The 14,912-nt window shown below is 66.2% G+C and overlaps 2 protein-coding genes across 2 annotated transcripts in view; both read left to right on the top strand.

The window, feature by feature from the left end:
* The first annotated feature begins 323 nt into the window (after positions 1-323).
* Positions 324-8,529, top strand: LOC119564915 (germ cell-specific gene 1-like protein). Its single transcript, XM_037888476.2, has 5 exons — positions 324-791; positions 1,207-1,254; positions 2,198-2,350; positions 5,830-5,941; positions 7,159-8,529. Exons 1-5 carry the CDS (start codon positions 482-484, stop codon positions 7,484-7,486), a joined length of 951 nt encoding a protein of 316 aa, XP_037744404.1. The 5' UTR covers positions 324-481; the 3' UTR covers positions 7,487-8,529.
* Positions 8,530-9,478: 949 nt separating this feature from the next.
* The window catches only part of LOC114021846 (proline-rich protein 36), a 29,995-nt gene continuing 24,561 nt past the window's right edge, over positions 9,479-14,912 (top strand). The window contains exons 1-3 of the mRNA XM_043534609.1: positions 9,479-9,676; positions 10,681-10,854; positions 11,929-12,054. Of these exons, the coding sequence (XP_043390544.1) occupies positions 9,503-9,676; positions 10,681-10,854; positions 11,929-12,054 (474 nt within the window). The 5' untranslated portion in view covers positions 9,479-9,502. The remainder of the gene's footprint in view (positions 9,677-10,680; positions 10,855-11,928; positions 12,055-14,912) is intronic.

The raw sequence follows: 14,912 nt of genomic DNA on the forward strand, positions 1-14,912 counted from the left end.
ACGCCCAGGAGGTGTGCGGGTCACAAGGGCCCCAAGGTGCCTCCAACCCCGAACGGAGCAGCCGAGATCTTTCGCCCAGGAAAGCAGCGGGTTGCGGGGGGGAAAGGGGGGAGCAGGAAGCTACATAATTCTCCGCAGCTTTGCAGGGAAGACAGAGACCCAGCGCTGGATTAGCGCGGAGAAAAGATTTTGATTCCTGCCTCCAAGACGGGCTGGAAGCTAAGAGTGGATTAAACGATCAATCCGCAGAGCGTGGAGCGTCGTCCTGGCCCATCCAATTCGGGGAGGGAGGGAGGGAGGGAAGGGGCCATATGGGAGCCGAAATCGCCGTCTGGAGTCCAAGAAACTTTCTCTCCCAGAGAGATTGAAGCCTTGGCAGCGAGTGGGAGGAAAAGGCGGGGGGGTGGGGTGGGGGTGGGGGGAGACAGACATTAGGAAGGGAGCTGCCGGCCTGTGGCGACGGAGGCCGGGGCCCGGGACGATGATCAAGCTGAGCCGGAAGACGCGCTCGCTGCTGGCGCTGGCCTTGAACTCGCTGGCCCTCTGCTTGGCCGTGTCGGCCTTCGCCACCAGCTACTGGTGCGAGGGGACGCACAAGGTGGTCAAGCCGCCCTGCCTGTCGGCCATCAGGCAGGGCAACTGCGTGCCCGTCGGGGCCAACGAGACGGAGGCCGGGAACGCCACCCTGGACCCCAACGTGGTGCAGTACATCTGGGAGACGGGCGAGGACAAGTACGCCTTCCGCTACTTCCACACCGGCTTCTGGCTCTCCTGCGAGGAGCACCACGGAGGTAGGGACAGCCCCCGCGCCCCAGCCCAGAGTTGGTCGCATCTCGGTGCCAGGCGAGGGGTTCCCTTATACCCAACCCCTGCACCTCACCCCAGAGGGGCCGCATCAGCACTGGGCAAGGGATCCCCGTGTACCCAGCCCCTGTGCCCCACCCCAGAGGTGGTTGCATCTTAGTGATGGGCGAGGGGTCCCTGTATATACAGCCCCTGTGCCCCACCCTAGAGGGGCCGCATCAGCACTGGGCAAGGGATCCCCGTATACCCAGCCCCTGCACCCCACCCCAGAGGTGGCCACGTCTCAGCCCACGGCCAAGGTAAACCCAATAAATATTTGGGGGGAGGGTTGGACTGTGCCCCCTCCGTCCCACTGACCTCACGCTCTGTCCTTTTCTCTCTCCCTCATCCTCCCGCCCCCAGACGAGATCTGTCGCAGTTTCATAGAGCTGCCCCCTGAGTCGGAGAAAGGTGAGCAGCCGGACAGATGGACAAAGCTGGGGCGGGACTTTCCCCCAGCTCAGCAGCTCCCCCATGGGCACCCCCAGGATGGGGGCTACAGCTGGCAGACACCCCCCACCAACACACCCACCCAGCAGCCCCCCCACACCGAGACGCAGACGCAGCAGCCCCCCCCAACGACACGCACACCCAGCGGCCCCCCCCACCGACACGCACATCCAGCAGCCCCCCCCACCGACACGCACACCCAGCGGCCCCCCTGACACACCCACCCAGCAGCCCCCCCCGACACGCACACCCAGCGGCCCCCCCGACACACCCACCCAGCGGCCCCCCCGACACGCACACCCAGCGGCCCCCCTGACACACCCACCCAGCAGCCCCCCCGACACGCACACCCAGCGGCCCCCCCCACCGACACGCACACCCAGCAACCCCCTGACACACCCACCCAGTGGCCCCCCCTACCGAAACGCACACCCAGCGGCCCCCTGACACACCCACCCAGCGGCCCCCCCCACTGACACGCACACCCAGCGGCCCCCCTGACACACCCACCCAGCAGCCCCCCCCGACACGCACACCCAGCGGCCCCCCCACCGACACACACACCCAGCAACCCCCTGACACACCCACCCAGTGGCCCCCCCCACCGACACGCACACCCAGCGACCCCCTGACACACCCACCCAGCGGCCCCCCCACCGACACGCACACCCAGCGACCCCCTGACACACCCACCCAGCGGCCCCCCCCACCGAAACGCACACCCAGCGGCCCCCTGACACACCCACCCAGCGGCCCCCCCCACCGACACGCACATCCAGCGGCCCCCTGACACACCCACCCAGCAGCCCCCCCCACCGACTGGGCAGAGTGGGGCTGGGAGGCGGGCGGGGGGCAGGCCGGGGGCGGGATGGGGGGGCCGTGCTGACCATGGGGTGCCCCCCAGGGGTGCTGTGGCTGTCGGTGGCGTCGGAGTTCCTGTACATCGCCCTGCTCAGCGTCGGCTTCGTGCTCATGGGCCTGGACGCCACCTGCTACGCGGACTTCATCGCCGGGCTGAAGATTAACGCCTTCGCCGCGGTGATCACCGTGCTGTCGGGTACCGGCCCCCCTCTGCCCCCCCAGCCCTGTCTGCCCCCCGCCTGCCCCCCGTCCCCCTCTGCCCCCTGCCTGCCCCCCAACGCCTTCGCTGCGGTGATCACCGTGCTGTCGGGTACCGGCCCCTCTCTGCCCCCCCAGCCCTGTCTGCCCCCCGCCTGCCCCCGCCTGCCCCCCGTCCCCCTCTGCCCCCTGCCTGCCCCCCAACGCCTTCGCCGCGGTGATCACCGTGCTGTCGGGTACCGGCCCCCCTCTGCCCCCCCAGCCCTGTCTGCCCCCCGCCTGCCCCCAGTCCCCCTCTGCCCCCTGCCTGCCCCCCAACGCCTTCGCCGCGGTGATCACCGTGCTGTCGGGTACCGGCCCCCCTCTGCCCCCCCAGCCCTGTCTGCCCCCCGCCTGCCCCCGCCTGCCCCCGCCTGCCCCCCGTCCCCCTCTGCCCCCTGCCTGCCCCCCAACGCCTTCGCCGCGGTGATCACCGTGCTGTCGGGTACCGGCCCCCCCTCTGCCCCCCCAGCCCTGTCTGCCCCCCGCCTGCCCCCGCCTGCCCCCCGTCCCCCTCTGCCCCCTGCCTGCCCCCCAATGCCTTCGCCGCAGTGATCACCGTGCTGTCGGGTACCGGCCCCCCTCTGCCCCCCCAGCCCTGTCTGCCCCCCGCCTGCCCCCCGTCCCCCTCTGCCCCCTGCCTGCCCCCCAACGCCTTCGCCGCGGTGATCACCGTGCTGTCGGGTACCGGCCCCCCTCTGCCCCCCCAGCCCTGTCTGCCCCCCGCCTGCCCCCGCCTGCCCCCCGTCCCCCTCTGCCCCCTGCCTGCCCCCCAATGCCTTCGCCGCGGTGATCACCGTGCTGTCGGGTACCGGCCCCCCCTCTGCCCCCCCAGCCCTGTCTGCCCCCCGCCTGCCCCCGCCTGCCCCCCGTCCCCCTCTGCCCCCTGCCTGCCCCCCAATGCCTTCGCCGCGGTGATCACCGTGCTGTCGGGTACCGGCCCCCCTCTGCCCCCCCAGCCCTGTCTGCCCCCCGCCTGCCCCCCGTCCCCCTCTGCCCCCTGCCTGCCCCCCACCGCCTTCGCCGCGGTGATCACCGTGCTGTCGGGTACCGGCCCCCCTCTGCCCCCCCAGCCCTGTCTGCCCCCCGCCTGCCCCCCGTCCCCCTCTGCCCCCTGCCTGCCCCCCACCGCCTTCGCCGCGGTGATCACCGTGCTGTCGGGTACCGGCCCCCCTCTGCCCCCCCAGCCCTGTCTGCCCCCCGCCTGCCCCCCGTCCCCCTCTGCCCCCTGCCTGCCCCCCACCGCCTTCGCCGCGGTGATCACCGTGCTGTCGGGTACCGGCCCCCCTCTGCCCCCCCAGCCCTGTCTGCCCCCCGCCTGCCCCCCGTCCCCCTCTGCCCCCTGCCTGCCCCCCACCGCCTTCGCCGCGGTGATCACCGTGCTGTCGGGTACCGGCCCCCCTCTGCCCCCCCCAGCCCTGTCTGCCCCCCGCCTGCCCCCCGTCCCCCTCTGCCCCCTGCCTGCCCCCCAACGCCTTCGCCGCGGTGATCACCGTGCTGTCGGGTACCGGCCCCCCTCTGCCCCCCCAGCCCTGTCTGCCCCCCGCCTGCCCCCGCCTGCCCCCAGTCCCCCTCTGCCCCCTGCCTGCCCCCCAATGCCTTCGCCGCGGTGATCACCGTGCTGTCGGGTACCGGCCCCCCTCTGCCCCCCCAGCCCTGTCTGCCCCCCGCCTGCCCCCCGTCCCCCCTCTGCCCCCTGCCTGCCCCCCACCGCCTTCGCCGCGGTGATCACCGTGCTGTCGGGTACCGGCCCCCCTCTGCCCCCCCAGCCCTGTCTGCCCCCCGCCTGCCCCCCGTCCCCCTCTGCCCCCTGCCTGCCCCCCACCGCCTTCGCCGCGGTGATCACCGTGCTGTCGGGTACCGGCCCCCCCTCTGCCCCCCCAGCCCTGTCTGCCCCCCGCCTGCCCCCCCGTCCCCCTCTGCCCCCTGCCTGCCCCCCAACGCCTTCGCCGCGGTGATCACCGTGCTGTCGGGTACCGGCCCCCCTCTGCCCCCCCAGCCCTGTCTGCCCCCCGCCTGCCCCCCGTCCCCCTCTGCCCCCTGCCTGCCCCCCAATGCCTTCGCCGCGGTGATCACCGTGCTGTCGGGTACCGGCCCCCCTCTGCCCCCCCAGCCCTGTCTGCCCCCCGCCTGCCCCCGCCTGCCCCCCGTCCCCCTCTGCCCCCTGCCTGCCCCCCAACGCCTTCGCCGCGGTGATCACCGTGCTGTCGGGTACCGGCCCCCCTCTGCCCCCCCAGCCCTGTCTGCCCCCCGCCTGCCCCCGCCTGCCCCCAGTCCCCCTCTGCCCCCTGCCTGCCCCCCAATGCCTTCGCCGCGGTGATCACCGTGCTGTCGGGTACCGGCCCCCCCTCTGCCCCCCCAGCCCTGTCTGCCCCCCGCCTGCCCCCCGTCCCCCTCTGCCCCCTGCCTGCCCCCCACCGCCTTCGCCGCGGTGATCACCGTGCTGTCGGGTACCGGCCCCCCTCTGCCCCCCCAGCCCTGTCTGCCCCCCGCCTGCCCCCGCCTGCCCCCAGTCCCCCTCTGCCCCCTGCCTGCCCCCCAATGCCTTCGCCGCGGTGATCACCGTGCTGTCGGGTACCGGCCCCCCCTCTGCCCCCCCAGCCCTGTCTGCCCCCCGCCTGCCCCCCGTCCCCCTCTGCCCCCTGCCTGCCCCCCACCGCCTTCGCTGCGGTGATCACCGTGCTGTTGGGTACCGGCCCCCCTCTGCCCCCCCAGCCCTGTCTGCCCCCCGCCTGCCCCCCGTCCCCCTCTGCCCCCTGCCTGCCCCCCAACGCCTTCGCCGCGGTGATCACCGTGCTGTCGGGTACCGGCCCCCCTCTGCCCCCCCAGCCCTGTCTGCCCCCCGCCTGCCCCCCGTCCCCCTCTGCCCCCTGCCTGCCCCCCACCGCCTTCGCTGCGGTGATCACCGTGCTGTCGGGTACCGGCCCCCCTCTGCCCCCCCAGCCCTGTCTGCCCCCCGCCTGCCCCCGCCTGCCCCCAGTCCCCCTCTGCCCCCTGCCTGCCCCCCAATGCCTTCGCCGCGGTGATCACCGTGCTGTCGGGTACCGGCCCCCCTCTGCCCCCCCCAGCCCTGTCTGCCCCCCGCCTGCCCCCCGTCCCCCTCTGCCCCCTGCCTGCCCCCCACCGCCTTCGCTGTGGTGATCACTGTTCACTGTTGGGTACCGGCCCCTGGCCTTCTGGCCCCCCGGCCCCCTGCCTGCCCCCCACCTGCCCTCCCAGCCCCCCAATGCCTTAGCCGTGCTGTTGGGTACCGAGCTCCCCCTTCAGCTCCCCCAGCCTCCCGCCCTCTATGTTCATCAGTGTGCTGCCGGGTGCCACCCCACCCAACCCCCCCGGCCCCCCCGACATCACCCCCATTAACCCCGTCAGTGCCACTGCCCTCCCTGATCCCCCACAACCCCCCGTGCTGCCCCTGCTCACTGGGCTCTCTGTCCCCAGGCCTCCTGGGCATGGTGGCCCATATGATGTACATGACGGTCTTCCAGGTGGCCGTCAACCTGGGGCCCAAGGACTGGAGACCCCAGACCTGGTTCTACGGCTGGTCCTTCGGGTGAGTGACCCCGGGGACATGGGGCCTTTCCCCTCTAGGGGGCGCCGCCTCCCATCCAGCCCCCAGGTGCCCTGCTGCTCCCCCTGTTCTGGGGACGCACGATGGAGTCCTTCCTGGCCCTTTGGAAGAGCCCCGGAGATGCTGGACAGGCGTGTGCATGGCTGGGGAGGGGCGGGCCTGGGGGATGGACGGACTGAGGGACAGAGGGATGTGGAGCGGCTGGGCATAAGGGTGGGTGGGACATACATGGGCGGATGAGAGGGTGACTAGCTGGCTGGCTGGGGAAGGGAATGGCGGAACAGCTGCTGGGTGGGAAGATCGCTGAGCGGTGGATGGTGGGTGGAGGTGGGTGGGCGAGTAGATAGCTGAGCGGTGGATGGATGGATGGATGGATGGATGGATGGGGGAGTAGATAGCTGGGTGGGTGAGTGGATAGACGGGTGGGTGGGTGGGTAGGTCAGTGGGTGGACAGATGGATGGATGGGTAGGTAGGTCAGTGGGTGGATGGATGCGTGGGTGGCTGGCTGGCTGGGTGGGTAGGTAGCTGGCTGGGTGGACGGATAGGTGTGTGGGTGAATATGTAGGTAGGTCAGTGGGTGGATGGATGGATGGGTGGGTAGGTGGCTGGCTGGGTGGACGGATAGGTGTGTGGGTGAATATGTAGGTAGGTCAGTGGGTGGATGGATGGATGGGCGGGTAGGTAGCTGGGTGGGTGAGTGGATAGACGGGTGGGTGGGTGGGTAGGTCAGTGGGTGGACAGATGGATGGATGGGTAGGTAGGTCAGTGGGTGGATGGATGCGTGGGTGGCTGGCTGGCTGGGTGGGTAGGTAGCTGGCTGGGTGGACGGATAGGTGTGTGGGTGAATATGTAGGTAGGTCAGTGGGTGGATGGATGGATGGGTGGGTAGGTGGCTGGCTGGATGGGTGGGTAGGTAGCTGGCTGGGTGGACGGATAGGTGTGTGGGTGAATACGTAGGTAGGTCAGTGGGTGGATGGGTGGGTGGGTGGGCGGGTAGGTAGCTGGGTGGGTTGGTGGATGAACAGACAGATGGAAGTTATGTGGAGAGGGCAGCGGGTACCTGGGTGTAGGGAAGAGGCTGGGGGTGGGTGGGAGGAGGTGGGGAGCACAGGGCTGGGTATTTGGGGAGAGTGGGGGGCTGTGGCTGGGGCTTACTGCTCCCTGGCCCGATCCCCCCTTCTTCCCCGCCCACCCGCAGCATGGCCTGGCTCTCGTTCACGCTCTGCATGTCGGCCTCGGTGCTGACCCTCAACACCTACACCAAGACCCTGCTGGAGTTTCAGTACCGGCGCCGGACCCGCGAGCAGCAGAGCCAGCGGGGGCCGCGCTCGCCCGGCCTGGCGCCCGACCTCGAGCGCTTCCTGTGGGACAAGTACGTCTTCAGCGTCAGCGGCTCGCTGGACTTCTCCCCTGGCCGCGCCCGCCCCGCCGCCGGGGGGTGCAAGGGCCGCGGCGGGGGCTACGCCGGCCTGGCCGGGGAGCGCTGTGGGGATGCCGGCGACCCAGACGATGGCGAGCCCTGCTAGGGGGTGGGGGAATTGACCGTCCCTGGCCCCCCTTATCTCCACAGTCCTACTCTCCCCCCACAATCAAACCTCCCTTCCCCCCCCAGATCCCTTCCCCCATTCATGCCCCTTTCCCCTCTCCCTCCCCAATCCATGTCCCTTTCCCCTCCCCCCCCCAATTCCCTCCCCAATGGGGATGCTGGGTGGGGCAGGCCGGGCAGCCCCAGGGTGCCTCTGAGCCCAGAGCCCCCTAGTGGGGACGCGGGGCAGTGCAGGCTGGGGCAGCCCCAGGGTCCCTCTGAGGCCAGAGCCCCCTACTGGGGACGTGGGGCAGTGCAGGCTGGGGCAACCCCAGGGTCCCTCTGAGGCCAGAGACCCCTACTGGGGACGCTGGGCAGTGCAGGTTGGGGCAGCCCCAGGGTCCCTCTGAGGCCAGAGACCCCTAGTGGGGACGCCGGGCAGTGCAGGCTGGGGCAGCCCCAGGGTCCCTCTGAGGCCAGAGCCCCCTAGTGGGGACGCCGGGCAGTGCAGGCTGGGGCAGCCCCAGGGTCCCTCTGGGCCCAGCAGCCTCAGTCCAGAACTGGGAGCGATCCCGGCCCCAGCCGCGGGCCCCAGAGCAGGAACCGAGCGGGAGCGACTCAGCCTGGTGGCGGCAGCGAGGGGCTCGCACAGGTGGTGGGGATGTAACAGCCAGAAGCTGGAGCTGGGGAGCGAGGCACCTGCAGGCCGCCCAGGGGCCATCACTGTGGGGGGCGGGTGGGTGGGTGTGTGGCCGCTACCAGGGCAGCAAGGGGGAGAAATGTCACCCTGAGTCCTGCTGGTGTCACCCCCTCTGGGAATTCCTCTGGGGTCCCCGTGACACCGAGTGGCCATGTGGGGAGCAGGGTGCCAGTGCCCCTCGCTCCCGACCCGCAGCCCCCTGCTAGCCCAGCCCTGGTGCCTCTCAAGCCCCAAACACCCCCCCCCCCCCCAGCTCTCCTGATGCGTGTGGCAGGGGTGTGTAACTGCTGTTTGGTTCTCATACGGCAGCTCCCATCTGGGGAGATCAGAGGTCGTACCACTCCGCGTGATTAAAGAAATTGAGAATTAAGCGGCGCCAGCCTGGTTCTTCTGGCGAGAGCGGAGGGGGGGAGCGGGCACCGTGCCAGCCTGGCGGCGGGAGCTACGCGGCGGTTCTCAAAGGCGGCCACCAGGGCCTTTTCCAGCAGCCTGGCAGCCTCCTGGGGGCAAAGCATCGGCCCCTCACCCCCTGTAGCTCCTGGATGCATCGTCCCGCACCACCTCTGGAGATAGGTGGGGCCAAACGCTGCAGGAGCAAAGGGAGTTCTCACCCCACCTTGGTGCTGGGGGGCTCGGGCTTCAGTTCTGGGGTGGTTGAGTGGCAGGCTTCAGCCGTGGGGCACCGACCCACAGCTCTGGGCTCCGGCCACAAGCACTAGGCCCCGGCTCCGGCTTCGCTCTTTGGCCCTTGGCTGCATAGCAGTGGGACTCACCCCCCCCCATTGCCCCAGGCCTCTGTTGCCTCCCCCAACCCCCATCGTCCCCACTGTCCCCCCTCCGACCACCCCCATCCACGGCTTAATTTGTCCTGGGGCTTGCTGAAAAATTAATATTAACAAAGATACAAATCTCTCTTTTCACAGCATTATTTTTACTATTGAGTCTGCAAAAAAAACCCCACCCCACCCCCAAACCCAACAAAACAACCCTCCCCCTCCCAAACCCAACAAAACAACCGTCCCCCCCACCCTACATAAACAAAGGACAAGGATTTGGACGGGTACATGTGCATGTTTATTTGTTTTCCCTAAAGTTCAGTATTTTAGGGGAAAGGGTCAGTGCGACCCCCAGCGAGAGAACCCAGGAGTCCTGGCTCCCATCCCCCGCTGCTCGAACCACCAGCCCCCACTCCCCTGCCAGAGCCAGCGAGAGAACCCAGGAGTCCGAGCGCGGGGGCCGGAGGGGGGAGCTCAGGGAGGAGGAGCGAGGGGTGGGGCAAGCGGAAACCGCTTCCTCTTTCAAAAGTCCCGTCGGCCAATGGGAGCGGCCGGGGCTCCCTGCCCCGATTTGGGATGGAACAAGGCGAAATCGGAAGCGCGCGGCTGGTTGGAGGATTCGGAGCTGGGCCCGGGCCAGACGCTGCGGGGATGGACCCCGAGAGGTCGAGCTCTGCGCCCCTGCCCTGCACCCTGCAGCCAGCGAGAGAGCCAGGTACAGGCCGGGTTCTGATCTCAGCCCGCTGGAGTCAATCCGGAGTCACCCCCGACTGCACTGGGGGCAGAGCCGGGGTCTGATCTCAGCCCCCCCCCGGGGTCAATCCGGAGTCACCCCCGACTGCACTGGGGGCAGAGCCGGGGTCTGATCTCAGCCCCCCCGGGGTCAATCCGGAGTCACCCCCGACTGCACTGGGGGCAGTGCCGGGTTCTGATCTCAGCCCACGGGGTCAATCCGGAGTCACTCCCGACTGCACTGGGGGTAGGGGTGGGTTCTCATCTCAGCCCACCCAGGGTCAATCCGGAGTCAATCCGGTGCCCAGGGAGTTACACAGATATAGTTTAGGGTTAGTTGCTCTCTCTGGTCTGTTTTTAATGGCTCCTTACTGAAAATAATTGTTTAGACTTTTTGGAGTTTGACTGTGTATCCTTGGGTAGGGGCAGCGCTGGGGATCAGGCCTTCTGTGTATTCTGGGTGGGGGGCAGAGCAGGGGGTGGGGATTGGGCCCCTTGTATATCCCCCCCACTGCCTGAAGATGGGAAGAATCCTGCTGAAACCTTCAGGTTTGTTTCCTAAAAGACTGTCCCAAGATGTGGGAGGTATCGCTAAACCACACCTCCCCCAGCCCCAGCTAGGGATAGAACCCAGGAGTCCTGGCTCCCAGCCTCGCTCTAAGCACTAGATCCCACTCTCTTCCCAGAGCTGGGGATAGAACCCAGGAGTCCTGGCTCCCAGCCTCCCCCACTCCTCTCCCAGAGCCGCCTTGGGGCCAGCTCTGCCTGCCAGGGGAGAGCACTCCCTGCTGAGCCCCCCAACCCTGCTTCCTCTAGCTCCAGGCCTCTTACTGCCATGCTGGGATATTGGGGTCAGCACTGGGTGCCAGGGGAGATCGGAGAAACCCAGGAGTCCTGTGCTCAGCTCGGACAAGCTTTTGCCTTCTTAGGGTGGGGTGGGGTGGGGTCCTCTCTGGGCTCACAGAGGTTCTTGCTTCTCACATGCAGGCTTCGTGCCCCTTCCCTTCTTCCTCCGGCACGACTCCCCAATGTCCTGGGACCTCTGCAACCCTCTCCCGGCTGCCGAGAGCCCGGGCTCATGGGAGAGCAGCTTGCTGTGGGATGGAGGGTCTCTGGTCATCGCCAATTCTTCCCAGGGGCAGCCGGGGACGCCAGGGGGAGGTAAGGAGGGATTGAACTCCGGACCTTTGGCACCAAGAGCATAGGCCTCTGCTACTGGAGCTGAAGCAGGCCGTCCGGTGGCCGGTAGCAGTAGGAGGCCGTTATCCTGGCAGCAAAAAGGCATGTGATACATTTGGCCACAGAAAGCACCCTCCACACCAATGACTAAGCTCAACCAGTTTCGAGCTTTAATTTGCCCACGATACGACGCTATGTTACGACTTTAATTATGCATAAAAGGTAAATAAAGCTGACAGAGGAGGGGGGCGTGACGAGGAAGTATCTAGCCTTCGGGCGCAGGTCACTGGTGCTGTTAACGTTCGATTGATGCCAGTCCGATCAGATGCAAGTCTTGCGTTGTTTGAGCCCCCTTTGGTCAAACCCACAGGTTTTATCCCCCGTGTCTTGTGACACGAGGCAGGTGCAGATTGCTGAAACGGCCATCTCTACCGACGTATTTTAAATATATTTCCATACATGCCAGCGTAAAATTCTTTGAACGGATGCGTTTTTTCCCTTACGTGACTAAAACGTTGCTTGGTACCTTTTTTATTTACTTTCACGATTACTATTCGTCTTAATGAATGCTGGGTTTTCATTGCGTTCGTGTGTTTCCCTGCGTCTTACAATGGGTCATGCTGGCTTTTCCTCTTGGCGTTACTCTGTGGCCGGCACGATTCGCGCTCCCTCGTCTGTTTTACGAGGGAGGTATAGATCTGGCTAGTGAATCACCCATTTGGCTTTTGCCCTGTTATCTCTGCAGCAAAACGACACAAACCAACTTTCTGATTTTTGTTTTTGTTACGAGCTTTGAAAGCTGCATCGACAAGATGCACCAAAAGCTGAGAAATACCCTGTGGTGTTTTCTTAGAACGCTATGAACGAGAGAAGTTACATTTTTCACATTATTTAATAGACATTTAAGAGAGTTCACTACACAGATATTTTTAAGTCTCTTTTTTTCCTTCTTTCTCTTCCCCCCCTCCCTTTTTTTTTTTTGGGTCTTCCCTGGTTTTTCACCTCTTCCTCCCCCCCCCCCTTCTTTCTCTAACCTTCCCTCTTTTCGCTCCCCAGCTGGCTCCATCTCCCCCCAGCCCCCCTCTGGATCTCTCCGGGTTTCCTTTGGCCGAGCCCTGGGACAGCCTCTTGCCAGACGCCCCCGCTGACGCAGCCCTTTATTTCGTTCACCCCCTGGTGATGGCTGTGTGACGATGTGACACAGCAGGGAGGGGGGAGTGTTGACCTGGGAATGTGCCCTGGGGACAGGAGACCTGAGAGCCTGTCACCTGAGCCAGGAGGGGGAGGGGGAGGGGGAGGTGACACCTCTGCCCAGGAATGTGGACAGAGGCTGCAGCAGGGAGCCTGCTGGGGGTGGGGGGGGTTTAGTTTTCAGTTTGGGGCTGGGTGGAGGAACGCAGGGAACCCCAGGGCTGGGGTCTAAGCTCCCTGCTCCCCCAGAAGGACTTGACTGAGGGGTCCTGGGGGTACCCACAAGCTCTGTTTTGGACTGTGTTCCTGTTGTCCAATAAACCTTCTGTTTTACTGGCTGGCTGAGAGTCTCAGTGAATCCCTGGAAGAGGGGTGCGGGGCCTGGACTCCCCCACACTCTGTGACAACTGGTGGCAGAGGTGGGATGTACTGCACCCCGTGAACGGCGCTTCCTGCAGTAAGTGACTGGGGAGCAGTAAAACGAAGGGGGATTGACGGGGACCAGGCGTGCTGAAGAGTCAGAGAGAGACTGTTTCAGGGGGCAGTTAACCCCTGGGAGTGTGTGACCAGAGAGAAGGACTTTTGCAGTAACAGGGTCCCCCTGGGGATTGCAGCGAGCGGTCCCAGGGGCGGAGGAGTCTGCAGCTCGACCCAGGCAAAGAGGTGGTGACCTCAAGAAGGACTGGCACACAAGGGGTTTTTCCTGGAAACCGTGGAAAGCTGCCCAGGCCTGTGAGTGGCCAGCAGGGAGATGTACGCTAAACGCCTTAAGAGTGACCTGGTGGAGCTGTGCAGGCAGAGGGGGCTACGCATTGGGAGGTCCACCAAGGAACAGCTGATTGCCCAGTTGGAGGAGAGGGATCGCTTGGATGACCCGATCCCTGTCCCGGAGGGAAGCCGCCTGGCGGACGCAGCGTGGGCCCTGGGGCCTGACCGGGCTGGGAGGGGTCAGACTGCTGCCGAGGACATCCCGAGACCCTTCCTACCTATGCCTGGGGGAGGGGTTGTGGGAAGCCCGGCGAATACCGAGGGCACCCTGACCCCGGCAGCCAGCAGGGGATCCTCCCGGCGGAGCTCCCCATCCCTGGAGCGGATGCGGCTGGAATGGGAGAGGGAGATGAAAATGAGGGAGCTGGAGGATCATGAGAAACAATGTAAGCATGAGCAGGAGGAGAAGGAGAGGGAACGTCAGGAGAAGGAGAGGGAACGTCAGCATGAAGTGGAGCTGGCCAGGCTGAGGAGCAGTGGGGCCCCGGCTACGGTGAGTGTGGGGGGACCCAAGACTGCAAGGAGCTTTGATAAGTGCTTCCTGGCCCAGCGGAAGGAGGGGGAGGACATAGATTGCCTGCGAGATGCACAGGGTTGACCCTGCAGACAGGCTCCAGTTCCTCACCCCCTTACTGGACCCCAAAGCCGTGGAGGTGTACAGCCGGATGAGAGGGGCGGAGGCAGGGGACTACGAACTGTTCAAACAGGCCCTGCTCCGTGAGTTTGAGCTGACCCCCGAGATGTACCGGAGAAGGTTCCGGAGTCAGCGTAAAACGCCTGAGGTCACATATCTAGAACTGGTCAACCGAATGCAGGGATATGCCCGTATGTGGACAGCTGGGGCCCAAGCTGGAGAGGACCTGCTTGACCTAATCGTACTGGAGCAACTGTATGAACAGTGCCCTTCCGACCTGAGGCTGTGGCTGGTGGACAAAAAGCTCGAGAACCCCCAGCACGCAGGGCAGCTGGCCGACGAGTTTGTGAACAGTCGGTCAGGGGGTAGCAGGGAGGAGTTCCAAAAGAACAGGCCCCCCCCAATGCAGAGAGAGAGTCACCATGGGGCCTCCCAGCAGGGAAATAGGGAGAACACCCTCCAAAGGGGAACGCCAGGCGTCGGGCCCCTCCGACCCGCTCAAGGGGACCAACGTGACCTGAGCTGCTATCACTGTGGCCAGAGAGGCCACATATGGACCCAGTGCCCCAGGCTCAGGGACAAACTGAGCAGACCCAACCTACCCAGGGTTAACTGGGTAGGGACCCAGCTGGACGAGGGGCAGACGGCTCAGGCAAGGGGGGCTGCCAGCTTAGCACCTGCTCAGGAGGGAAGAGTACCCCAGGCCAGCTCCGCCAGAGGGCTGGAGGCTCCGGACTCAGGGTGCTTGGTTTACAGGGTGGGTGCGGGGTTGTCCCTCCAGAGAGAGTGCCTTGTTCCCCTGGAGGTGGATGGGAGGAAGGTCAATGGATACTGGGTTACGGGCGCGGAGGTGACGCTAGCCTGGCCCGAGGTGGTGGCCCCAGATCGGGTGGTGCCCAACACCTACCTGACCCTGACGGGGGTGGGCGGAACCCCATTTAAGGTGCCCGTGGCAAGAGTACACCTGAAATGGAGGTTCAAGGAGGGCCCCAAAGATGTGGGGGTACACCACCATCTGCCCACTGAGGTTTTGATGGGGAGGAGACCTAGAGGACTGGCCAAGCAAGCCCCAGACCGCCCTGGTTGTGACCCATAGCCAGAGCCGGCGAGGGGCACTGCACCCTGACCTTGGGGAGGGTACCACACCGGAGGTGCAGGACCCTACCCTGGTGGGGAGGGAGCGCCGAGGGGCACGGCTCAGAGAGGCTGAGGCCTCAGACCCGGCCAATGAGGGGGAACCGGGCCCCATCCCTTCCCCAGCCGCTGAGTTCCAGGCCGAGTTGAGGAAAGATCCCTCCTTGCGGAAGCTCAGGGACCTGGCCGACCTCAGTGTGGTATGGATCATGAGGAGAGGTTGCCAGGAGAGGTTCCTGTGAGAGAAGGGGTTGCTGTACCGAGAATGGGCTCCCACAAGGGAAGTAGAGTCCTGTGGGATCAGGAGGCAGCT

The sequence above is a fragment of the Chelonia mydas genome, chromosome 23, assembly GCF_015237465.2.
Source record: "Chelonia mydas isolate rCheMyd1 chromosome 23, rCheMyd1.pri.v2, whole genome shotgun sequence".
Classification (NCBI taxonomy): Eukaryota; Metazoa; Chordata; order Testudines; family Cheloniidae; genus Chelonia; species Chelonia mydas.

Bases quoted from the DNA above. Each gene is read 5' to 3' on its own strand.
- LOC119564915 (XM_037888476.2), top strand. From the start codon at position 482: ATGATCAAGCTGAGCCGGAAGACGCGCTCGCTGCTGGCGCTGGCCTTG. The intron at 2,351-5,829 runs GTACCGGCCCCC...CTCTGTCCCCAG, and splicing joins GGTGATCACCGTGCTGTCGG to GCCTCCTGGGCATGGTGGCC. The intron at 5,942-7,158 runs GTGAGTGACCCC...GCCCACCCGCAG, and splicing joins TTCTACGGCTGGTCCTTCGG to CATGGCCTGGCTCTCGTTCA.